The sequence below is a fragment of the Microcaecilia unicolor genome, chromosome 7 (genome assembly GCF_901765095.1).
Source record: "Microcaecilia unicolor chromosome 7, aMicUni1.1, whole genome shotgun sequence".
NCBI lineage: Eukaryota > Metazoa > Chordata > Amphibia > Gymnophiona > Siphonopidae > Microcaecilia > Microcaecilia unicolor.
The window spans coordinates 260,581,914-260,608,586 of NC_044037.1; the positions used below are offsets into that span (position 1 = coordinate 260,581,914).

The window sequence follows — 26,673 nt, forward strand, 5'->3', positions numbered from 1 at the left end:
CTGAACTCTGCAACACAGCAAAACCAAAGCCCGTAATGGACACTTCATAACTCTTCCTCTCTTCCATCCCTATTGTGTCTGAAACTCATGAACATTATTCGACCACAACATCACCTTGTATTTGTTTCTCTACTGGACTTGGCGAACGCCTTTACGGTACTATGTAAGCCACATTGAGCCTGAAAATAGGTGGGAAAATGTGGGATACATATGTAACAAATAAATAAAATAAAAGATAAACTTGAAAACAGTAAGTTGAAACCTATTAACAGAACTACCGTGAAACAGTACCAAAATTAATACAGAGACAATATACTTACCGTGAGCTAAATGACTGAATTGTTATATATATCGTTTTGAGATCAGTGCTCTGGTTTTGTGGATTTATTTTGAACTTTATTATGAATGATTTATGTTTTTTTTGTGAACTCTACATTGTTTTTCAATGTCAAGATATTTTTTGAAGTGTAAACTTGTGTTCTACAGAAGACTTTTTTGACCGATGATTACTTTTACACTGTGAGCATCTTGACTAGCAGTTGTAGTCCGGTTTTACAAGTCATTATTTGCCACAGTAGTATGCCATTTTTCCTCCTTGTTCAACAATAAAGTGTGCTACTATTTTTCATGATAAAGCAATAACATACAGCTTTCAAGAGGAGGGCAGTAAATCCAGACCATTCATTTAATGTAACTAGAAAAAAAATCAAAGCATGGCAGATATCAAGGTACCACCCATTAACTGAAAATTGGAAGATATAGAAAGACAGATTACAACACTCCTAATTAACTTTTTTAAAATGTGACCCACTGAATGAAAAGTACCAAAAGTGGGTATGTGACTTATTTATACTTCAAGATAGAGAGATATCAACTGCATAATCCTGTAAACTTTCAGCCTCAGGTATGGACTAAATACATCTTTAAAAAATTAAGAAACATTTATCAATAAATTAAGTACGTTTTTCATAAAAACGCACTTGAAAAATAAAAAACTTAAACATCAAAAATGAAAGTTGCCCAAATATACCCCTGCAAACTTTTACAGTCTTTATTTGTAACCCCACTTCTGGTACCTTTTCGCTCAGCGGTTCACAAATCTATTTCAGCATTTGTTATACTGCCAAAAGATCCTGAGATATCAAGGCAGTTTACAAAACAGAAGATATAATTAATGAAACATAAAAACTCAAATATACAATCCAGACATTAACAATACACATTATAGTTAGAGTAAACATAACACACAGAATTCTGACCTATGACATAGTTGTTAGTGAGCCACATATAACTGAACACATAAGGATAAAGAAAAAATATATTTATAATAGAAACTTGCCATTATAAATCATAAAGACCTATATAGATAATAAGAGAAATAAATAGGAATGTGTATGGGTTGTTTTTTTTTGTTTAAACTTAAATGCTAAAGGATAACCACCAGAAAAAAAGGCATGCTGTGATCTGCCCTGTTCACAGAAATTGATGCCTGCATTCTATGCAATGCACACAAGATGGCAGCACACTATAAAATCACTACTGATCACAATTATTTCATCTCTTAGAACTGAAAACCGGCCTCTTTTATAATGCTTAATTGAGAAAGCAATATCTACGCGATATGTGCATTACTAATGCCCACACCCTTTCAGCTTCTGCTTCTCATGCCTAGGTTAGAATCGTGAGCATGTATTAATATACACTGCTGGATAGAGAAGTCTGTAATAATGCTGGTGATTAATAATTGTGTTCCACTGGTATAATTGAAGGCATTCCTTCTGCCAAGTCTTATTAAGTACCTTCACCTGATGACCTAGTTGTATAACACCTAGACCTAATCTCTACAAGGTTGCCACTAGCGTTGACATAGAAAGGAAAGGAAAAAATCATATTATAAATTTGTTTTATATTTTGCATTAAAAAAAAGGTACTCACCCATAGTTTCAGCACTAGGGCTACGACTAGAAGTAGCGAGGTTTCCAGACCTACCATTTCAAGATACTACCCTTGGTGCACTATAGACTAGGGTGCACTTGCTTATAGACCCACTGCTGTAGAAGATAGGCAGAAGCTAATGACAATATTAAGGGGCCCTTTGATTAAGCTGCTTTAAGCAGCTAGTTCATGTTCATGCGACAGTCATTCGTACAGACCCACGCTAAAGGCTACTGTGCGTTAAAACCAATCAAAGCGGTAAAAAATCCCATGCTAGGTGTTTAACGTAGGTAGGGGTAGGTTGTGGGCATTTCTATGGGCAGAGATAGGGTGTCATGACTGCTAACTGCATTGCTCAGCTGCAATTAATGCCTCTTCAAGAAGTGGTGTTAAGGGACAATTCCATAACATAGGCACCAACACTTGCAGACCCATTACACCTGTAAATGTTTAGCATAGACACTAACGCTTACTCCAGTACTATGGCTAGTGTAGGTGCTCACACCTAAATGTTAAGTGTATATACACTCAGTTATACTAAAATAGGGCCCATTTACACTCTCCAGAGACCTAATTGTAGGTACCCTATTATAATTTGTCCTTTAGTTGCACTTCTGCTACTGGCAGTATAGTAGGTTAACCCCTGACATCCTCGATCACTGCCCCACCCTGATCAAGCACAACCTAATGAAGTTCCTCCCCACTCTGATCACAATTCCCCAAGATCCTACACCTCAGAATGATTCACCCATCTAATCTCCCCTGGACCACAATCCTCCAATGTAACACTCCCCATTGCCAAGTTCCTCCCCTATGAGAGCCCTGCACTCATAGGCAATGAACCACCCCCCAAATGCACAACCCACCCCTTCATCCCCCCCCCCCCCCCACCAGCTTACTTACTCACACATTCTGGGTTCAAAATGGTAGATCTGACAATAGCATCAGGCTTATGGCAAATTGACCTCTAGAGGTAGTAGCATGAGACAACTGCTAGAGGTCAAATCCTCCATTTTGAACTCAGGAACGAGCCAGGGCAGGAGTAGAAGTGGTCTACTCCTGCCACATACACTAGATTTCCAGGAAATATGTGAGTATGTGATGACGGGATTTGGCGGGGGGGGGGGGGGGTCGTTGCCTATAAGAGGTGGAGCTTTCCTACAAGGAAAGGGGTTGGCAAGGGAGGAATCAATCTAGGAGAGCATTTTGGGGTGTTGTGATAAGAGTGAGAGGCTTGATTGGGGGGGGCGCATGAGAAATCCTGGTAACCTCTGCCTGAAGGAAGCAGTGCAAGGAGGAGGGAAGCAGCCTGGGCACTGTATTTATTTGGTTGGTGGTGCCTCAGCATCCCCGCCCACAAAGGTATGTTTAGCGCATAGGAGGGGAGGAGAGAGGAATGAATCCTCCCCCCTAAGTCCACCCCAGGCACCCCCAAAATTGGAGGGCTGGCTTGACATAATTGGAACGTCCTGCCCATAACTTCCAAAAAAAAAAAAAAATCCATCTCACAGCCATTTTTGAACGGGAAAAACTTCAGGTAGTTTCCTGTTCAAAAATACATGAGAATGTCCAAAATGAAAAAACATTTTATAAAATAAAACATCCAAATTATGAACGTCAAAAAACTAAGGAGAAGGGCGTGTGTTTAGCAGCATTTGTACAAAAATAGCCACACAGACGTTCCTGCAGAGCAGAGGGACAGCCTAGTGGTTACTGCAGTGAACTTTAATCCAGGGCATCAAGGTTCTTTTTTTTTTGTTACATTTGTACCCTGTGCTTTCCCACTCATGGCAGGCTCAATGCGGCTTACATGGGGCAATGGAGGGTTAAGTGACTTGCCCAGAGTCACAAGGAGCTGCCTGTGCCTGAAGTGGGAATCAAACTCAGTTCCCCAGGACCAAAGTCCACCATCCTAACCACCAGGCCACTCTTCAATATTCCACTGCAACTTTTGTTTTGAGATGTAGTTTTGATTTTTTTTATATGGTTTTAAATGTATTCATATACTCTTTTGTGTATTATTATCTGTCTCTATTAGATTTTTGATGATTATTAAGCTACATATCAGGGAAAGGTTTTTAGTAAATAAGATGCTTAGCTTCACAGTATGCTTTTTAGAAACTGTTAGTGGCTATTCTGTACATTGTTGCTAACTGTCGTATATGTTCTTCCCATGAGGTACTGCTCTTTAAGGGGCCCTTTTACCAAGCCACAGTATAGCAATGGCATGCACCATTTCCGGTGCTCAAAAAAATGATTCCATACTTTTAGCACTGGGGACTTACCCAGCAGTAATCAGGCAGCATTACGCGCTGCCCAATTACTGCCAGGTTAGCAAGGGAGCCCTTACCGCCTTCTATTTAGGAGGTAAGGCGGTAAGGGCTCCCCAGGAAATGGCTGTGCAAATGCTTAAATTACCACACTGTAAGATGAATTAGGATGTAAACAGGAGAACAACTTTTAGTGTTGACTGTGAAACTAGTAGAAGCTACCTTAAAAATTAAAACTTCTTTAAAAATTTAAAAACATTTTTTGGAAACCAGTGAGGATTGGAATGTGGGGACCAGAGAATACCCCATGATTTCATTAAACTGAGGTCTTTTATCTCAATAAAAAAAAATGTTTTTCCTTAAGATTCTAATACCACAAGTCGGAACTGTATAAAATATATAATATTACTATTGGACTTGGGCAGTGGCGTAGCCACAGGTGGGCCTGGGTGGGCAGGGGCCCACCCACTTAAGGCTCAGGCTCACCCAACAGTAGCACACGTTTAGCGGTAGCCAGTGGGGATCCTAAGATCTGCCAGCTGAAGACTTCCCCCTGATGGTAACGAAAATGCTACTCCCCACGATACCGGCACCTGCACATGCTCACTTTTCAGCACATGTCTGCTGCAGACTGCCAAGGTGGACAGAAGCGTTTTCCCGCCAGCTGAGATATTTTTTTGGCAGGGGAGGGGGAGAACACTTGGTGCCCACTCACTTCTTGCCCTGGCCAACCCAAAATCTGTCGTCTGGCTACGCCCCTGGACTTGGGTCAAATTATTGAGCCACAAGACAGGTTACTAACTTACCAGAAGTCCATTTCCATTTAAAAAAAAATTCCTTCTACTCACTGCAGTAAAAGGGGTCTTCAGCACATGGCAGACCTGCACGCTGACGCCACCGCAGGGGTCCTTTCACTACAGCCTGGTAAAGGACCCCTAAATTTTGTTAAAGCAGAGACTAGTATGTGTATTACTACAACTGTGAAGGAAATAGCCTGTGCTTAGTTGTGCTTCAAGCTGGTAGGTTTATTTATTGCTTTTAAGAGACTTCTTGTGATTATGACTCATACCAATTGGGAAAAGGTTTGTAGTTAATAAGATGTTCAGCTTTACAATATTCTTTTTAGGAACTGTGTGAGCAGTGGTAGAGCAGAAACTAGTATGTGTACTGCAGCAGCTGTGAAGAAAACAGCCTGTGCTTAGTTGTGCTTCAAGCTGGTAAATTTTGTTTTTACTACTTTTAAGAGATTGTTTGTGATTATGACTTTTGTGAAGTTTCATACCCATCAAGAACAAGATACTCAGCTTTACAATATACCTTCCAAAAAATATGTGAGCAGTGGTTAAGGAGTGTATTGTCACAGCTATGAAAAAGATAGTTTGTCTTACTGAGTTGATCCTAAATAGTTTTCATGCCCTTTAGCAAAGAAAACAAGTCTACTACTACTACTTATTTCTATAGCGCTACTAGACGTACACAGCGCTGTACACTTGAACATGAAGAGACAGTCCCTGCTCGACAGAGCTTACAATCTAATTAGGACAGACAAACAGGACAAACAAGAGATAAGGGAATATGAAAGTGAGGATGATAAAATAAGGGTTCTGAACAAGTGAATAAGGGTTAGGAGTTAAAAGCAGCATCAAAAAGGTGGGCTTTTAGCTTAGATTTGAAGACGGCCAGAGATGGAGCTTGATGTACTGGCTCAGGAAGTCTATTCCATGCATATGGTGCAGCAAGATAAAAGGAACGGAGTTTGGAGTTAGCGGTGGAGGAGAAGGGTGTAGATAAGAGAGATTTACCCAGTGAACGGAGTTCCCGGGGAGGAACGTAGGGAGAGATGAGAGTGGAGAGGTAATGAGGAGCTGCAGAGTGAATGCACTTATAGGTCAATAAGAGGAGTTTGAACTGCTGGGCCAACCACCCTCCCACCACCGGAGCCTACCTTTACATACCCTGGTGGTCTATTAGCCTCTTCCAAGCCAGAGCAATCCCTAGTTGCTCCTGTCTCCACCAGTTCCAATCTCAAAATGACTGCCGAGACCTCACATGACAGTCTTGTGAGGCTGCTGCATGAAGTCCCAGCAGCTGTTTTGAGATTGGAACTAGCACAGACCTCCCGTGGCAGTTTCAGCAGCCATTTTGACTGAGGAACTGGTGGAGGCAGGGGTGACTGGGAAATCGCTGCTGCCCAGAAGAAGACATTAGACCACCATGGAAATTAAAGGTAGGACAGGGGAGGGTCTTTGGGTGGTGGGAAAGCGGATAGGTTGGAGGGTGGCCAGCTTGGAGAGACCTGCTTTCTGATGGTGCTTCTTCTGGGTTAGCACCAGAGAATGGTCTTGGGTGATTTCAGTTTAAGCTAAAAATATACTGGCCTTTTTTAGCCAAAACTGAAGAATGGCCAAACCCAAATATCGGGCCGGTTTTGGTGCCAAAGCCAAAATCAAAAACAAAATCTGGTCAGCCTATAGGCTTCTCACAATGTAGGATGGTTTACCAAGCCTAGTATCAGAAGCCTGTGCTGTTTTTGCAAATGATGCAGCATGTCACTGCTCAATATATGTCTCAGTAGCTTTCCTCTACTCTTGCTATTCTGATAGTGGATGCTTTCTGTATTATGCTGGTCCATAAACACTTTAAAATGCCTCTTCACCTCTGATGTTTTACATAACTTCCTCTTTGCTTCTTTGAGAGCTGCTGCTGGTGTTGTTGTTGTTGCTGCTGCTACTAGAACTTGGATTGAGGGAAGAGGCCTGGGACATTCTCACACACTCAACTATCCACTGCCCTAGTGGTGCCCTTCACTTGTTAGTATGCTAAGAACTAGATTTTCCAGACTTTCTATAGAATTCCTTCATATAAGGATTCATCAGATTCTGAATCTGTCAAAACCAGTCCACAATTTATTTAGCAGAGGACAGGGTACTCTTGCTCTTTTGGCATTTACTTTACCTGTTGCTGGTGTTCTGACAACGTACCCTGCATTGTCTCTACCTTCTTTTGTTCCCTTTGTTCAAAGGGAAGCAGGTATCTATCCTATCACATTGCCATTGGAAGTACAAGCTATTGGTACTCTCCACTTAAAGAAATCTGTCTTCAGCTTGGCTGGTGGAGCACAGGGGCTGGCAACCCATACTCTTTCCTTTTCCTGTGTCCTAGTGCTGCTGATAACTCTAAATAGCTCTGAAACATCAACTTAAAACATTCATCTGCCATCATTTCCATGCCTACCCCTCTAAAGCATTTTTATTTGGTCAGACTAGATTGTAAGCTCTGTGGGACTATCTATCTTATTTGTGTCTGGGCAGCATTAAGTAAGCCTAGTAGTCTTTTAGAAGTAACAATTATTAGTAGTATTAGTCAATGACTGTCTGCCTACCTCTCTTTGTCCTATCTGTTCTCTCTCTCTCTCACACTTTTCTCTAAGTAGTTTCCCTGACTCTAGAGACACAAAACTTTAATGATTTTTTTTCTTTTAAACTTAACTTTTATGCCTTGGCAATTTACATAATACTGCCTGCTTGTCTGTTACTGAGAATTTTCTCTCTCTCTCTCTGATTCTCTGCTATATGTCTCTGGCTACACTTTTTTAAAAACTCAATTCTCTCACCTCCGGTGACAGATATAGTGCTATCTGTCTGTTTCTCATAGCACAAATGTTTTGTTTGAATGATTTCTATATTTTTTACAACTTTTGTACTTCAGTAAATAAATTTGTGAAGCAGCAATTTGCTGATACTATCTCCCTCAGAATGGACAGAATTAGCTGATGCACTGCTGGTGCTTTAGTTCCGTTTCCTATTCAAATTCCAAGTGGAGGAGTGGCCTAGTGGCCTAGTGGTTAGGGTGGTGGACTTTGGTCCTGAGGAACTGAGTTCAATTCCCGGCACAGGCAGCTCCTTAACCCTCCATTGCCTGCTGCATTGAGCCTGCCATGAGTGGGAAAGTGTGGGGTACAAATGTAACAAAAATAAAATAAATATCATCAGCCATGGGATGTGGGAGAAGGGAGACAGGGATAAGCTTGTGTGGTTGTTTATAAAATAGTTTCAACAAAATTGGTGAAATGTCTTATGCTTCTGCCTTCTCCACTTCCATAAATGGTTCTGATATGTCTAGCCTGATAGGCACTAGGTGCCCAAACAAATGATGATTTGGTTCTTCCCACCCCTCAGACATTTAGGGGCCCTTTTACAAAGCTGTCGTAAGCACTAACACATGCTTACTGAAGGTTAAAAAGGTACTATCATAGGACTCGCACAGGCATCCCGAGATAGTTTTGGAATCAATGTGTGCTACCCACATACTAAAATATCAATTTTATTTTTTAGTGCGGAGACGTGTTTGGAGGTGTGGAGGGGCATAATTGAAAGGGGCGCCCAAGTTTTCATGAGGGCGTACTCACAGGACATCCCCACGAAGGGGTGGGGAAATCCATATTATCAAAACAAGATGGGCGTCCATATTTCATTTCGATAATACAGTCGACCTTAGAGATGGTCGTCCCCGGTTTTCGGCCATAATGGAAACCAAGGATGCCCATCTCAAAAACAACCAAATCCAAGCCCTTTGGTCGTGGGAGGAGCCAGAATTCGTAGTGCACTGATCCCCCTCACATGCCAGGACACCAACCGTGCACCCTAGGGGGCACTGCAGTGGACTTCACAAATTGCTCCCAGGTGCATAGCTCCCTTACCGTGGGTGCTGAGCCCCCAACCCCCCCCCAAAAAAGAAAAACCACTCCCCACAACTGTACACCACTACCATAGCCCTAAGGGGTGAAGGGGGGCACCTACATGTGGGTACAGTGGGTTTCGAGTGGGTTTTGGAGTGCTCACATTTACCACCGCAAGTGTAACAGGTAGGGGGGATGGGCTTGGGTCTGCCTGGCTGAAGGGCACTGCACCCATTAAAACTGCTCCAGGGACCTGCATACTGCTGTCATGGAGCTGGGTATGACATTTAAGGCTGGCAAAAAAAAAATGTTAAGTTTTTTTTTAGGGTGGGAGGGGGTTGGTGACCACTGGGGGAGTAAGGGGAGGTCATCTCAGATTCCCTCCGGTGGTCATCTGGTCAGTTAAGGCACTGTTTTTGAGGCTTGGTCGCATGAAAAAATGGACCAAGTCGGCCAAGTGCTCGTCAGGGACGCCCTTCTTTTTTCCATTATCGGCCAAGGATGCCCATCTCTTAATCACACCCCAGTCCCGCCTTCGCTATGGTGCCAACACGTCCCCATGAACTTTGGTTGTCCCCGCGATGGAAAGCAGTTGAGTACGCCCAAAATCGACTTTCAATTATGCCGATTTGGGCAACCCTGAGAAAAGGACGCCCATCTCACAATTTGTGTCGGAAGATGGGCGCCCTTCTCTTTCGAAAATAAGCCTGAGAGGATAGGCATGCCCTGCACTAATCAGGTAGCACAGGTAAATCATCGTGCACTGCCCAATTAGTGTGGGGTTAGCGCAGGAACCCTTACAGCCTAATAAATAGGTGCCAGTAAGGGCTCATGCGCTAATGGCCACACACTAATTGGGAAATTAGTGCATGGCCATTAATGACCAAATAGAAATTGCAGCCATTTTGCAGCCACACTAAAAGTGGCCTTAGCATGTGGGAAACCCATGTGCTAAAACTATCACAGGCCATTTTTTTACAGCAGCTTTGTAAAAGGGTCCCTTAATTTGTTTAAAGATACACATTGTGAAAATGCTGTCCTTTTCCACATGTTACTAATCATCTGAAAACAAATGCACATCTCAAAATCATATCAATTTTGACTTACTTAGGGGCCCGTTTACTAAGCTGCGGTAAAACATGGCCATAGCACTCTTACATGGGTCTTTTCATGTGCTAAAGCCATTTCTACCACAGTCATAAAATGGTCTATTTTTTATATTAATGGCCATGCACTAATGTTGCAAGCAGCCATTTTAAAAAATTACCCCGTGAGCACTTACTGCCCATTTTGTAGGCTGAAAGGGCTCACACAGTACCAAAAAAGAAGAACCAGTTAATACACATTAATGTAGATGTGTTTACTGGTTAGCACAGGAACTCCCACTCTCTGCCTGTGACATGCCCCTCAAAAAATATTTTTTAGCATGTGGTTAGTGTGCACATATTTGGAAGTTATCACAAGATGCCTGAACGTGTCCCATGGTACTCCATGTTTAGTTGTGTTAGGCAGGTGTTAGTGCCTACTACAGCTTAGTAAAAGGATCCATTACTGAGGTTCATTCTTGTCATGGTATATTAAAAGTAACCTAGTTGGAGACACTATCCCTTGATGGAATTAACAGGCAACATAAAATAAATATACAATACCTCATTTTTTTCCCTCCATCTGCTATTTTGGCTTTATTTAGATACCCTTCTTTCCTTTCTTCAACCTGTGAGGAAAATGCAATGAAAAGAAATGCAACACAAACATTCAATCTGTAGTAATTTTTAAGAGGATGTAAATTCAGTTTTTTTTTCTAGAATAAGTTCAACCCTTTATCATTCCAAAGAAGTCTGTAGTCAAAAGTGTTTTCTCCTTCACTGATATATTTTCTGTGGTTTGTTTTACTGTATTCTTACATTTTAACTGCTCATCAAACCAGTTAGCATTATCATGTCAAAATCTGATTCAACAGGAAAACAGCTTAAATTAAATAATGAAAGTCAAATAACCAGTTATTTATGGGGAAAAAAAGAGTATTACCAAGTAATAATTATCTGGTTAAAGTTAGCTGAAAAAGTTATCCAATTAACTTTAATCTGATATTCAGTCAGACAATGACTAAAGCCATAGTTAATTTTATTTATTTATTAGGATTTATTTACCGCCTTTTTTAAGGAATTCACTCAAGGCGGTGTACAGTAAGATAATAAAATGCATTAAAAGAATAATAGGTAGATAAGCAGAAACAGATATATAGAGAAATAGAAATTTAGATATAAAAAGAGATCTGTTATAGAGCCATGAGTGGGTGGGCAGGGCTACACCTATTTTGAACTCAGGCTCACCTAGCAATGGTACACCCTTGCTGTGTCTGACAGGGATCTCTAAATATTACCAAGTAAAGACCCCCCCCTCCCTCAGTACCCAGAACTGCTATCAAGTTCGGTAGCCAGTGGCAGTGCCCCTGGGCTGCTACTAGCATGCTATGCAACCTCAGTTTTCATGCATGCACAGTGTGCCAGTGATGGTGGTGGCCCAGGAATACTGCTGCCGATTGCCAAACTTGGAAGGAGTGCTGGCCACCAGAAAAAGGAAGTCTTCAGCTAGCAGGGCTTGAGGATCCCTGCCAGCAAAGGAACTTATATTTTGAGTTGGGGGGAAGGCAGAGAACAGGGGGCAGGGGCAGAGAGAAAATTTCATACAGCTAACTTTATGGACATCCAGCCCAAAATTGTTTAGGACAAAGTGCACTACTTTTTTCCCCGAAGTCTGAGTGAACCTTAGCCTCTAAATTTTAAATTTTGTAGGTTAAATATACGTATATCATATGCCTCATGTTGCTTTATACTTTCATCTCAATTTATTGTTTGCATACCGCCATATCCCCGGAAAGGGTTCACCACAGTTCACATCACAGACAAGTGGTTTTCCTTAGAATTACATCAGTGGTTTAGAAGACATTCACAGATAGATGTAGAACAATTTTACAATCTGCGTAAACATATTACATATTGCACTAGTTGATGGTCGGTAACACACAGAGTGGTATGTGTTTTCTCAGTCATTAATCATCGAATAGGAAGGTTTTCAGTTTTTTCCTAAAGGTAAGGTAGGAGAGTTCCAGATGGATTGAGATAGATAGGGAATTCCATAGGAGAATGATCTTGAAAGAAAATAAAGCATTAAAGTATTTGAAGAAACCAACATTTTTCATGCTTGGAGTACTGAATTTCAGGAGGTGTTAGTCGAGTGGAGTGTCTGAATATGAAACCTTTAAGATGTCAGTCAGCATTGCTGATGTTGATCTGTAAACAACTTGAAAAAATAGACAGGTAGCTTTGGATAGCACTCTGTTCTGGGTTGGAAGCCAGTGTAGTAGTTTCAGGTAGGATGCGAGTCTGTCAAATTTTCGTAATCTGAAGATCAGCCGGGACAAAGTGTACTGTATTAGTTGGAGCCTGGACATCAATTTTGTGGGTAGGCCTAAGAGTAGAGCGTTACAGTAATCTATTTGAGAGAGAAGGAGTGATTGAACTAGCAAGGCAAAAGAAGATTAGTCAAAGTAGGATCTGATCAGCTTGAGCTGTTTGAGCTTGTAGAATGTTTTTTGCCATAAATATTGATTTGTGGTTCGAAGGATAGTGTGGAGCCAGAATCACTCCTAGTACTTTTGATTTTTTTCTCCACCGGAGATAAGCCTGTAGGTAAGTTTAACGTACTTGGGACTAGGACAGCAGTTTGGTTTTATTCGTGTTCAGCTTCAATCTCACCTCAGTGGCTCACTATTGAATGCATTCCAAGCAGCTAGATAGTACAGGGGTGGTGTCTGAGAGGCTGCAACAGATTGGTATCAGGATGAAGATGTCATCTGCATATGATAGTAGGAGTTCATCTTTCAACAGCCTGATATTCACAAGATATGACAAACACACATTAAAGAGGAGTGGGGAGCACTGGGGCACTCCACAAGGTGGCACCCAGAATTGACAACTCATTGTTTTTACAGACACAGTAGCTCATATTAATCAGGAAGTCTCGGAACCAGTTGAACACTGATCCCAACAGCCCATTTCACTTTGCTTTTCTAATAAAAGACTGTGGTCCACGGCATCAAAGGATGCAGAAATGTTGAATTACAGCAGTATGGTTTGCTTCTCAGTGATCACCGAGATCTGTCATACGAGATTAGAACAGTAAGGTTTCTGTGCTGTGGACCGTTCCGAAGCCAAATTGGATGGGAAGTAGACATGAATGGTCATCTAGGTAGTTTGAGAATTACTACTACTACTTGACATTTCTACAGCACTACTGGTGTTACGCAGCGCTGTACAGTTTAACAAAAAAGGACAGTCCCTGCTCAAAGGAGCTTATACCGTTAGTCATTCCAATTATCCAGTGGATCATGAAGGATGGGCTTGAGGACAATAAATAGGAGGGGCATGTAACTAGTGTGCAGTGAGATCACACTAGCTTTTTAAATGTGGAGGTAACTTCTTCGGAGATGGGTAAGAAGGTATCCCAGTGTCAGCTGGCTGTTTCATAGTACTTTGTTAGGGAAGTTATTTCCTTAGAAAGTTTAGTTTGAGGCTCTTTGAGCTGAGCATTGAGTTTTGATCAAATTTGAGTAACTTTATTTTCAAAGACGTTAGCAAGGTCTTGTGGGATAGGGTTTGACATTAAAGTTGCAGAGTCAGGAATTGAAGAGGATATTAGTCCTTTGACTAGGTTGAATAACACTTTGGTGTTCAGGTGGGTATTTCATATGAGATTTGAGTAGTAAAGTTTTCTGACCTCTGCAATTTTGTTTTTATAGATTTTTAATTGGGACCTCCAAGTTTGTTTGTCCGCAGGTTCCTTATTTCTTCTCCATACTTTTTCCAGGTATTGGCAATTAGATTTAAGTGTTTTATTTATTTGGAGTTTGCTCACATCTTTTCAGTAGTAGCTCAGGGTGAGTTACATTCAGGTACACTGGGTATTTCCCTGTCCCTGGAGGGCTCACAATCTAAGTTTGTACCTGAGGCAATGGAGGGTTAAGTGACTTGCCCAAGATCACAAGATGCAGCAGTGGACTAGTTTGGGATGAACCAGGGATTAGATTTCCTCCTAATAGTATATCTTTTTCTTAATGATGCTACCTTGTCTGGCACTGAGATAGCCAGGGAGTCCCAGTGAGATTTCATCTTAATGGGTTCTAAAGGCAGGTCATTCTTATTCCGGGTCATTTCAAGCCACAAAGCCCCTTCATTGATTTTACCTCTGGAGTGGATCAATTTAGGGAACTTTTGACGAGTATATTTAGATAAGCACATACATAGTACTGTTCCAGTAAATAATGATCTGACCAAGGCACTGGGTTTAAAATTGGATCATTCACTAGTTGCGGAGGAATCCTACCCAGGAAGTGTGGCCTTTTTCATTTGTGGGGCCTGTAATCATGAAGGACAATTCCCAGGATGATACAAAAGTTTTGAAATTAGTTACATCAGAATCGATATTGTCTTCCATATGTAAGTTTAGGTCTACCAGAATGATAACCCAGGAAAATTGACAGAAAGCTTGCAAGACACTCTAATAACATAGGTTCTGCTTTGGTCCAAGGGCTGGGTGGATGATATATAAAGAGTAATCCGATAGAGCTGGAAGGGACTGTTTTGTCCTAGAGGTTGCATAGCATTACTTCAGTCTCTGGAGAGATCATAGATTTTATTAGGGTAAGGTTAAAGAAGCTTTTGTATACTATGGTCAACAGTCCCCCCCCCCCCCCCTGGTTTTCCCAATCTTTTGGCCAAGATTTAGCTAGGAACATAAATCCCAGGTCATGGGAGGTTATTAGATCATTCAATAATTGAAATTTGTTGCCTACCGATCTGGCATTGATGAAGTTTAAAGGTACTGGAGTGATGTCATCAGTAATCCAGTTGGATATGTCTCATTTAATTGGTTTTAGATGACCTGTTTTCCTGCAGAATGAGTGTGTATGTCCTGGTCTGTTTTCAGTTTTTGTTTCAAACTGAGGTCAGTGTGGAGGGGAGCAGCCAGTAGGACTGTATATGGGGTTACGTGTGGTCGCGTGTATGATTGGTATATTCTTAAGTGGTAGGTTCTTGTCTGATGAAGAAGTCGTGTTGGAGAAGCCTAGAAGGGCTAGCCATAGTAGCCAGGCCTAGCACATTTATTTTTTACATAGGTCCTATGTTAGATAGGGACCGTGGTGCTTCATATGGCCTTTACTATGAATCTGGTCGAAGGTGGAAGCACTAGCTTGCGTTTCAGGATCGCTCACCCAAATTGGTGGATCAGGTCCTTTATGGCAAGCCGATGAATGGCCCACAGTATTCGCCCATGTGCCCTGTGTGATGGGCTTCTCATGGCTGGGGCTGACACCTCCCTCTGCTGACTCTCCTGTGAGTTGCTGCCTCTTCTTTGAGGTTGAGGAAAGGGATCTAGGTGTACGGCGGCTAAGAAAGCAATAGAATATTAGGTATTATTAGGAAAGAAATTGAAAACAAACATAAGGACATTATAATGCCTTTGTATCACTCCATGGTGTGACCACACTTTGAACACTGTGTGTAATTCTGGTCACCGCATCTCAAAAAAGATATAGTGGAATTAGAAAAGGTACAGAGAAGGGCAACAAACATGATGGGACAACTTCCCTATGAGGAAAGGCTAAAGTGGCTTGGGCTCTTCAGCTTGGAGAAAAGATGGCTGAGGGGAGCGGAGGAGTGGCCTAGCGGTTAGGTTGGTGGACTCTGGTCCTGGGGAACTGAGGAACTGAGTTTGATTCCCACTTCAGGCACAGCTCCTTGTGACTCTGGGCAAGTCACTTAATCCTCCATTGCCCCAGGTACAAATAAGTACCTGTATATGTAAGCCGCATTGAGCCTGCCATGAGTGGGAAAGCACAGGGTACAAATGTAACAAAAAAAAACATATGATAGAGGTCTATAAAATAATGAGTGGAATAGAATAGGTAGAAATGAATCGCTTGTTTACTCTTTCCAAAAATACTAGGACTAGGGAGTCACGCAATGAAGCTACAAAGTAGTAAATTTAAAACAAATCCAAGAAAATATTTCTTCACGCATCGTGTAATTAAACTCAGGAATTCATTTTCCAGAGAATGTAGTAAAAGCAGTTAGCTTAGCAAGGTTTAAAATGTTTGGATAACTTCCTAAAAGAAAAGTCCATAAGCCATTATTAAGATGGACTTGAGGAAAATCCACTGATTTTATCTAGGATAAGCAGCATAAAATGTATTGTACTGTTTGGGATCTTGCCAGGCACTAGTAACCTGTATTGGCCACTATTGGAAACAGGATGCTGGGCTTGATGGACCTTCGGTCTGTCCCAGTATGGCAACACTTATGTTCTTTATGTTCTTATGAGGGATTTCGATAGGGCATCCTGTGGGACAATCGTGGATTGCGGGCACGCACCTTGAGTCTTCTGCTGCCCGCTGTCCCTTGAATAATACAGGTGGCTCAGCAACTCAGTTAGATCCCACGTCATTAGGATCTGTGTCCGACATGACCCAGTTTGATTGGGTCCAATCCAGTGTGACCAGGTGCTTGTGGTGGGGAGCTGTCTGCTCTTTCACTTGTTTCCTGATCATTACTAGGTATGGCACTACAGCTGAGACTCCGAAGTTGACAGAGGCTCTTGTGTGGAGCTCTCCCTCACTGCAGTAGGGGCCATTCTGCTCTTTCCGGGTCTCAGTACAGCTAATGCCGTTCCTGGCCACATCGCATCTGGTATTTAGCAGCTTGGGCTTCTGACTCGCAGAAGCACTTCAGAACCCTGGTGGAGTCTTCTGTGCCACACACTGAACATTGAAAAGGTTCTCCCAACCTTGGGGAAGTGGTTCCTCTCATTCCGGACAACAGCAGCTCTAATTTCACTCCAGTTCTGGTGCCCCACATCATAGGGAATTCCTCCTTTGAAGGAAGGTGGTCTCCCTCCCTCCAGTTCACCGGGGCACCGATGCCACCTTGGGTTCAATTTCCAGTGTGGCCAGGTGGGCCTACATGATGTCTCCTCCACTTACTGCCTTTCACTGCCTGGACAGGCACTCCACAGGAGGTCAGGTGATTTTCAGCCCTCCACTCTGCTGGAAGGCACCAGCTCCAACCACCATTCACAGCTGGAAGGGACTCAACCGGCGAGAACGTCAGGAGCTCGACGTGACATGGCCCTCTTAGTTGGCGGCCATCTGAGGAGGCATTAATGTTAGTAAGGCTAAACAGAAATATTAGATGCTGTAGAACACGATGGGTACCAGAAAAATAATAGATATAGCTATTATTGCTTTCTAAGCTACTGTATTACCCGCATTTAACTTTTTTACTAATGAATTTGAAATGTGCTTGAGTTTGTATTTTAAATGATTTTATTCAACAGGTTTAAAGTTCAAATGTAATACATTTCAAAGTCTTGAAGAACGTTTAATGAGGAATATAAAATGGATCTTTTTCCTCCTGTGTGAATCTACTGTGTTTCCTGCTTTGTCTTTCTACATTCAGTGCATTCTTTCTTATATGGAGAAACACCCTGTGAACCAATGTAACAGTTTTAGATAGCTATGGAATAGGGGTGGGTTGCTATTTGCAATGAAATGGGAAATGTCAATAATAGATCCCATTCCATTGCATGTCATTAAAACCCAAAAATGGGAGAAAAAAATGAAAAACCATGTTTTTATTTTGCCTATAATAGTACACACTCTATAGAAAGAGGGCACACTATTTGGAAAAAGGGCTAACTTTATGGAACAGTGCACGCTCTTTTCTCTATAGTTAGGGTTACCATTCATCCAGATTTCCCCGGACATGTCTTCTTTTGAGGGCATGTCCAGGGCGTCCGGCAGGTTTTGCCCGCACACACATTTGTCCGGATTTCTGGACAAATATGCGTGCGGGAGGGCGTGCGTGCGGTTGCGCGATCCATCGGCGCCGTGGCTCTCCCTCCCCTTCCTTACCATCTTCCCTGGTGGTCTAGTGACGTCTTTGGGGCAGGAAAGAGCCCCCTCTTTCCTGCCCGGAGCGCTGCCTTGCCCATCCTCCTTCTCGGTCTTGGCTGGGGATTCAAAATGGCCGCTGAGAGTTGAAGTCTCACGAGGCCGCTTCAACTCTCGACGGCCATTTTGAATCCCCAGCCGAGACCAAGAAGGATGTAGGCAAGGGCAGGCAGAGCTCCGGGCAGGAAAGAGGGGGCTCTTTCCTGCCCCAAAGACGTCACTAGACCACCAGGGAAGATGGTAAGGAAGGGGAGGGGAGAGGAGCATGTGATGGGGGGGGGGGGGGCGCGGGAGAGGGGACTATGTGATGGGGGAGGGGAAAGGGGGTGGAATGAGGATCCAAAAGGGGCGTGACATGTGTCCTCTTTTTCAGAGGACACAAAATGGTAACCCTATCTATAGTGAGCCATGCATATGCTATCAGGAAAGGAGTATGCAGTATTTCATAAAGAGTGCACCCTTTTTTTCAAATACTGAGGTGTACCCTCTTTCTAAAGAGTGTGCACTCAATAACTCAGCTCCTAAGATGAAGAAAATTCCGAACAATAACAATCAAGACAAACATTCTCAGAAACAGCATAGAAAACAACATGCATCACATAGTTTACTGGCTGGCCATCTCTTCTATGGTGTTATACTTATGTCAGTGCTCAGCAGGGCAGCAAACACATAAAGCTGTAAGGATATTTTATCCCTATAACGTTATGCAAATTTTCAGCAGTTGCAAGTTGTAGTAACTTCCTATAACAGAATGACTCATAGCTTGAGAGATTTTAAGCTTAGCCTTCCAAGGTTTTAGTATTGCCTGAGATGTCTTATGTTTAGCAATGCAAATTATGAAGAAAGACGAACTGAAATTAAAAAAAAAAAAAAAAAAACCTCCTGCAAGTTAATTGTTAGCCTTTATTTCAATGTAACTGGACTGTTTTCAGCAATTTTCAGACATTTCCTATGATTTTTGAACATTTTTTTCAGTTTGTTTCACACATTCAGTTTAATACACAATTTTAACACATATGTGGAAATAGGAGCCAACTTTTCAAAATTATTGGGGGTGTTAAGCCCAATGGAAATAACCCCTTCCTGGACACATACAAGGAATTTTCTCAATATTGGGGGTGCTCAAGCACCCACAGCACCCACAGAGTCGGCTCCAAAGTGGATTTTATTATGCCCATAAATGAACTGCATTTAAGTTAAAATGTTTAAGAAGTGCTAAGGAAGTGAATGTGTGCTAATAAATGCATATCCCTACTTATTTTGGATCTATTTGCCCATTCTTATTATGATACAAACTGCATCCTCTTTATTTGTACTTTTTTATCCAATTTGTTTCCTCATTATTCTTTTCAGGCGTTAACATGGTCATTATCTCACACCTTCCCCAGATGGGTAACTAACAATGTAAAGAACATCACTAGGATATCCTTAAAATGTTAAGATATTTATCTTTCATGAATATCTGTTGTAACGTTAAGTTGTTACCATTGATTTTGTGTGTGTGTGTGTATACACACGTGTTTTTTTGTTGTTGTTTTGTTTTTGGAAGGGGGAGGGGGTTGTTCATCAGAGGAGAATGGACAAAATAGCCTACAATCATTTTGAAGAATCAACTAGCAGTTAAGGATAAGAAAATTGAAATCAAATGATTGCTAGAATAATTATCATTAAAGTATGTTTCTGCATAATAAATGATTCATTTATTACTGCTCATAAATAAGAATTTCATGTACCTCTACTCATACATTTACTTTGGCTCACTTGCCTTACTTGTATACAAAACAAGCACCTAATTTAAAAAATATATTTAAAAATAATTTTTATAGATTTTCAGGCCATGAAGTCACTATTCATAATCTTTTTAAATGGATCATCATAATACTAAGATTATCGAAGTTGCTCCTTTAATATAATATTTGCAGTTTTTCAATAAGGTTTGAAATATAAATACATATTCCTAAATGAGAACAATTCTACATAGACTAGGCACCAACTTTTATATGCCGCTTGTACATAACTGGGAGATCCGCCCAAGTCTCACCCATATATAATCCCAGGGGCGGCCCACTGTAATCTGCCGCCTGAGGCAAGGTTTTGATGCCACCCCTACTCCCACACCAGCATTTCCTCCCTTTCCTCCTCAACCCTCTTCCCAATTTTTACCTTATTTTTTTCTTTTCCGAAGGGAAAGGGAATGGGACTTGATATACTTCCTTTCGGTGGTTTTTGCAACTACATTCAAAGCAGTTTACATATTAAACACAGGTACTTATTTTTGCCCAGAGTCACAAGGAGCTGCAGTGAGAATCAAACCCAGTTCCCCAGGATCAAAGTCCACTGCACTAACCACTAGGCTACTCCTCCACTCAAAAGGTGGTAGTGGCAGTGATTCCAATAGGCTGTCCTGCCACCGGCACCAGCCCCTTTGCTCTATTGCGACCCAGTTCTGAGGAAACAGGAAGTTACGTGAAGAAGTGGGCTGCAGTAGAGAGAAAAGGCCGATGCCAGGGCAGCCTATAGGAATTGCTACTGCTGCCACCTTTTAGAAAAGAAAAATATAAGGTAAACGTGGGGAAAAGGGTTGAGGAGGGAAGGGAAGAGTGCCACTTCTGGAGAGTGCCATCTGAGGCCCACGCCTCAGTTGGCCTAATGATAGGGCCGTCACTGCATATTTCCCTTTGCTTTTACACTCTATGAGGTCCTTTTACTAAGCTGTGTTAAAAAGTGTCCTTAATGCACCATTACATGGGTCATTCCTGTGTGCTAAAGCCATTAACAAAAATTAGTGTGTGAGCCCTTACCGCCACCTTTTTTGTAGGCAGTAATGGCTTACATGCTAATTCTGCAGTTAGCGTGCAGTAACATGACTACACTAACTGATTTGCACTGTCGCTCCCACTTTCCGCCCCCAGACATGCTCACGCCGAAGTAAATTTTGGAATATTTTATAGCGCATGGTTTGCGTACACACATTGAGATTTTACCACAGGATTCCTCAGTGCATCCCATGGTAAGACCTTTTAAACTGTGGGAAGTGCACGTTAGTGCTTACCACAACTTAGTAAAAGAGCACCTACAATATGTAAGTTATGCATGTCTAAGTACTATTCTATAAGACCAAACGTAAAATTACATACCGGCCAATATTTGAAACCATTTAACCATCTAGGAACGGCTCCTGACCAGTAAAATAGTACTTAACTGGCTATCCCCGCTGAATATTGCCGGTTAGCGCTCAGCGGATATCTGGTTATATCGCGCAATATAACTGGCTATCCGACAATAATCAGCGCATCACTGGCTAAAACTGGTGTCCAAGTTAGGCCGCTAAAATAGCAGGCCTATTTTTGGCTGGTTTCAACTTAACCGACTAGTGCTGAATATCGACTTGGCTGGTTAAGTTGAAACAGCCAAAATACACCCAGATATTCAATGTTGGGCGTTTCAGTCGGCCCTGAGCCCGGGTACTCAATGTCAGTAGAAACAGCCTGGCACTGAATACCGGGGCTCAGCGCTAACTGCAGAAGGCAGCCAGCTAACTCCCATGATCTATCAGCCCCATAGAGGAAAATTCTACATATGGCACCTTAAAAACCACATGGTTAGCGTAATTCTATAAACTATGCCTAAAGTTAGGTGTAGTTTATAGAAAATGCTAATGTGCCGTTCTTGTGCCTAAAATTTAGGCACAACCATTTAGGCCACCTATCAGACCTAATACCTGTGCGCAACTGAGGCGCAGATCTGGTGTATTCCATAATAGCACGCATAGTTTTTTTGAAATGTCCACAACCCACCCATTCCATGCCCATGGCCACACCCCCTTTTTAACTGTGTGCATTAGAATTTATGCGCACTGCATTATAGAATACACCTAAAAAGTTGTACTCGTAATTTCTAATTAAAGCCAATTAGTGCCACTAATTGGTTAAGTACAAATTAGTGGCACTGATTATCTTCTAAATCAATTAAGTTTTGCGCGCAGTTTGGCTGCATGACCAAATTAGCACACACAATGTATTGTGCCATATATAAAATTTAGGAGATAGTCAGTGTGTAAATGCAAGGGGGTACGGAAATGGGCAGAGCATAACTGACATGAGTGGGGCTGCCAGTTATACGCATAAATTATAGAATTATGTAAGCTAAATGGTTTACTGCTACATATATGCACCCACAGGTATGCCAAGTTTACAGCTGCTGTAACTGTGGGCATATGAAAGTTAGGCTCACCAATACCAGGTTAAGCTAGTATTCTATAACAGAACCTGGGTGCTCAGGTGCCATTATAGAATAAGCTCCCAACACACTTTGGGGTGCTTAAATGGATGTGCCCAGTTATAGAATTGCCCCCATTCTGTATAAAGCATAATACTTACCAAATGTTCTAATGAGGTAATAATGCCAGACATATTATGTTGAGAATGATTCCTTCTGTGACATTTAATCTATAAAAAAAAAAATCTGTATTACAAAGAGACAAATTAATATTTCCTGATATTACAGGAATGGACAGTCCAAAAAGTTCATTTTATTTCATTTCCTTTATGATTTGTTGTATCGTTTGTTTTAGTATTGTGTCATTAGCCTTCACTTCTGTTTAGGGGCCAATGTTGTTAAGAGTGCTGTTAGTGCCTGCCCTGCCTGCTTCTGGTATTCAGTGCCCTGCATGATGCTGCTTGTACCCTTGCTGTCATTGGTGTCCATAGCTGCTCTGTTTGCCAATGCTCTCCTGATGGGCACTTTGTACTTAAAAGAAACCACTTAACCCCCCCCCCCCCCCCCCCCCCCCCCCAGTCTCCACAACCTGCAGGGGCTGGTCAACCAAAACAACAATTTCATCTATGTACTGTGTAACAACTTTGGATGCAGCTTGCCTCTTGGCGGTAGGACACCATCCAGTTTGATCCATTGTTGCCCACACCTGTGTCCAAGGTAGGACCTGTTTTTTTAACTGCTGACAGGGGTTGAAGAAGTAGGTTAACAACAGAACCATTGCCACTACACACTCTCCTTTTCTTCAGTTCCTTCATGCTACTATTGCTTCACCTCCGACTTGAAGGACTTCCAGCCTTCCCTGAAAACAACCTTATGTTGTGTTTCTAAGTAGTACTTCATTGAGGTGTTTGAAAGATGGCCAATTATTTTTCCTTGGCTCCCATGTTTTTTACAGTGCAGTGTTGATCTTCTAGGGCATGAATATGCCTATAAACATCTCATTTTTTTTTTTTCTTGAACCCCTAATCCCTATATACTTGGCAACTTCTATGAAATCTTTTGATGTTGCTAAGACTGGGGTGGTTAGTGTTTCAGAAGATTCTGGTGTACTAACAACACTACTTCTAATGCAAATGCAAAATCTAGTCATAATATCCTCATCAGACTCTGAGCTCCTAATCTCCTCAGCCACCACAAATGAGAAGTCACCAGAAATTCCATTTCTAAATCTTCCTTATCATCCTCATCTGTTTCAATTGTCTTTAACATCTTTCTGGCCCCACTTGCTTTATTCATACAATAAATTGGGACCACCTTTAATATTTATGCTGATGAATTTACCCTAGAATCTCGAGTACTAAATGAAATTTCTGATAAATTGAACAGAATTGCTGATTGTTTTTAGCCAAATATTTAAAATTAAACACCTTTAAAACTATTGCTGTCCTTTTACCCTGGGTGGCTCATCTACATTGCCATCATTACCAAACATAACGTGGGGTCCCTATTCTATTGGGTTAAAATTATTTGATAATCACCTTACTTTTTCTACTCATATGTCCACTATTATACAGAAGTCTTTTTTTTTGTTTGCATTAAGAAAAATTCAAGTAACATATCCATTTTTTGTAATATATTCAGTTATCAATTCATTCTCTTGTCAGATCATGCCTAGATTACTGCAATTCTCTTCTTCAAGGCTTACCTCAATATTAACTCAGAATCTCCTATATAATAATTTGTCAATCTGCATCCCTGGCTGGCTGGGTTCGTAACTGTATGCAAATGAGCTACTACGTAATCAGCTCACCTCCAGCCTTCCCTTCTCCTCTCAGTGTCCTGCCCTTGTGGAAAGAGGAAATTACGTCAGAGGAGAGAGGGACAATGAGAGGAAAGGAAAGGGAAGGCTGGAGGCGAGCTGATCCTAGCCTGCCGCTTTCACTGCCGCCGCTGTGACTTGAGGTAACATATGAGTTTTAAAGGCAGGGCAGCAGGAAGGAAAAGATGGCTGTTGTGGGAGAAGAGGGTGGGCAGGTGGGAGCTCGGGCAAGTCACTGGACATGAATTGGATGGGAGGGGAGGGCAGAGGAAAAAAATCTATGGACATGGATGGGATGGGAGGGGAGGGCAGGGAAGAGAGAAGAAATCGCTTAGACGATAGCCTTCCTAGGGCCCATTTCATTTTTCGCGAAATGAGCTTTTTCGCTTATATTACAGATTAGTCAAAACATTGCTGTGAAGTTAATCAAAGGTGATAAGAAATTCAATAGTGTATATTCACTTCTTGTTAAAGAACGCTGGCTTACCATCTTTTATCACTGATCTTTCACACTGGCCTCCCTTCTTCTGTTTGGATTTCTTATGACATATTCTCTCTTGCTCATTCTATCAGTTCATCAACATTTACTAGTTATTCCTACTCATCTTTATCTGCATTCTTATTCTGCTAGGTCTTCTTGTTTGAGTGTAGTTGCACCTGCTCTGTGGAATTCACTTATCTAAATCTTCGATCTGATCTGTCCTTAAGAAATTTAATGCTATCTTTAAAACCTATTTTGCCCAAGTCTTTCCCTCTATCAAACAAGAGAACTAAGCTGCATTGGCACTTTGGGCGTAAGTATAATAGCATTGTCACACTGGGACAGACCAAAGGTCCATCAAGCCCAGCATCCTGTTTCCAACAGTGGCCAATCCAGGTCACAAATACCTAGCAAAATCCCGAAAAAGTTCAATACATTTTATGCTGTTTATCCCAGAAATAAGCAGTGGATTTTCCCTAAGTCAATTTAATAATGGTCTATGGACTTTTCCTTTAGGAAGTCATCCAGACCTTTTTTAAACCTTGCTAAGCTAACCGCCTTTAACACATTCTCTGGTAATGAATTCCAGAGTTTAATTACACGTTGAGTGAAGAAACATTTTCTCTGATTCGTATTAAATTTACTACTTTGTAGCTTCATCGCATGCACCCTAGTCCTAGTATTTAGGGAAAGAGTAAACAAACGATTCACATCTACCCGTTCCACTCCACTCATTATTTTATAGACCTCTATCATATCTCCCCTCAGCCGTCTTTTCTCCAAACTGAACAGCCCTAGATGCTTCAGCCTTTCCTCATAGGGAAGTCGTCCCACCCCCTTTATCGTCTTTGTCGCCCTGTTTGCAACCCATACAGCAACTTCATAATTCTTACTGTTATCCTTTCACTTCCTCCTTTCATTTTGTATCTTAGGGAAACTATTATTACCTTTTCTCTTTTTAATAAAATATTGTAATTTAGGCCTCCTCTTTTGCAATTCCTCATTCCTACCCTGAGGATTATTTTTTTTATTCATTGCAAACCGCTTAGATATCTTTTTATTTGTGGTTTAACAAAAACAAATTGAGTATAGTGATATGGTAGCCATGTTAGTCCACTTTTAAAGGTAATAAATAGAAATAAAACAAAACAGAGAAAAGAAAACAAGATGATACCTTTTTTATAGGACTAACAATATATTTTTTGATTAGCTTTCGAAGGTAACCCTTCTTCTTCAGATCAGAAATAAACAAATGTTGATATATAACAGTATAGATAAGTGAAACATCAAAGCATTCCAATGACAGTCTTCACAGGAAGAGGGTGGGGTGGGTAAAGTGTGAAACATGGGCGCTGGTTGGATGAGAGACAGGAATAGATGCACAATAGATAAAAGGGTGAGAAAAAAAATTGAAATGTGAAATAAGAGTGTTGCACTGGTTTTGCCTGCTGCTGTTCTGCTTCTCTATTGCTACAAGGTTGAATCTCCAACTATCTTCCAAATTCTGTTTCTGATAATTAGTTACAGTTGGAGGACTGATACTAGTGGTACTATTAGTACTACCTAGTGTAGAAAGAATATAACTCTTCGGATTCACTCTATTTTATTCCAAAATCAAAGAAGCATATCAGCCTGTTGATTTTACATTGTGGCAAATATTTATGAGAAATTTCAAATCACTTTCACATTATTCTCATGAGAACTCAATACATTAAAACAGTTTTATGATAATCTGTGGAGGAGTTTCATTCTTTGCATCAAAATTTAGTGCTCCAAGACTTATTCAAAGATGATTGTTCCCCAGGTTGGATTATATACTGAAAGGTACAAAGTGGCACATCTTATCAACTGGAAATGTTGCAAACACTAAATTCATTATATTAGAGCACTGTGATCATGACCCAAGAAAAATATGAAAAATTAAGAGATTATGATCTCCAGGAACATTCCCATTCCATCCAATAAAAAGCTCAATGCAAGAAAACCAGGCTATGTGGTTAAGGAGAAAAGCACTTATAATAGAGATGTTAAGATTGTCAGTGTCAAGTGATTGTTCTGTGCATTGAGTAGAGAAAGAGAGGATATTTATATATTTGTAGGCCTAGATAAATTATATTCAGGTATAGTATCTATCTTGATGTCCCTGAGAATTTACAATCCAAGGAGGTAATGGATGGTTAAGTGACTCCTCTGAGATCACAAGGAGCCACAGTGTTTTGATCTGGCTTTTACTCTGCTGCTCTAGCTATTAGGCTTCTCCTC

General features: G+C 41.3%; 1 protein-coding gene across 1 annotated transcript in view; it reads right to left on the reverse strand.

Moving 5' to 3' along the window:
- LOC115473928 (rho GTPase-activating protein 15-like) overlaps positions 1–26,673 on the reverse strand; it is a 172,767-nt gene that overhangs the window by 26,257 nt on the left and 119,837 nt on the right. The window contains exons 4-5 of the mRNA XM_030209135.1: positions 22,273–22,341; positions 10,533–10,597 (exon numbers count right to left, since the gene is read on the reverse strand). Coding sequence (XP_030064995.1) covers positions 10,533–10,597; positions 22,273–22,341 — 134 coding nt within the window. The remainder of the gene's footprint in view (positions 1–10,532; positions 10,598–22,272; positions 22,342–26,673) is intronic.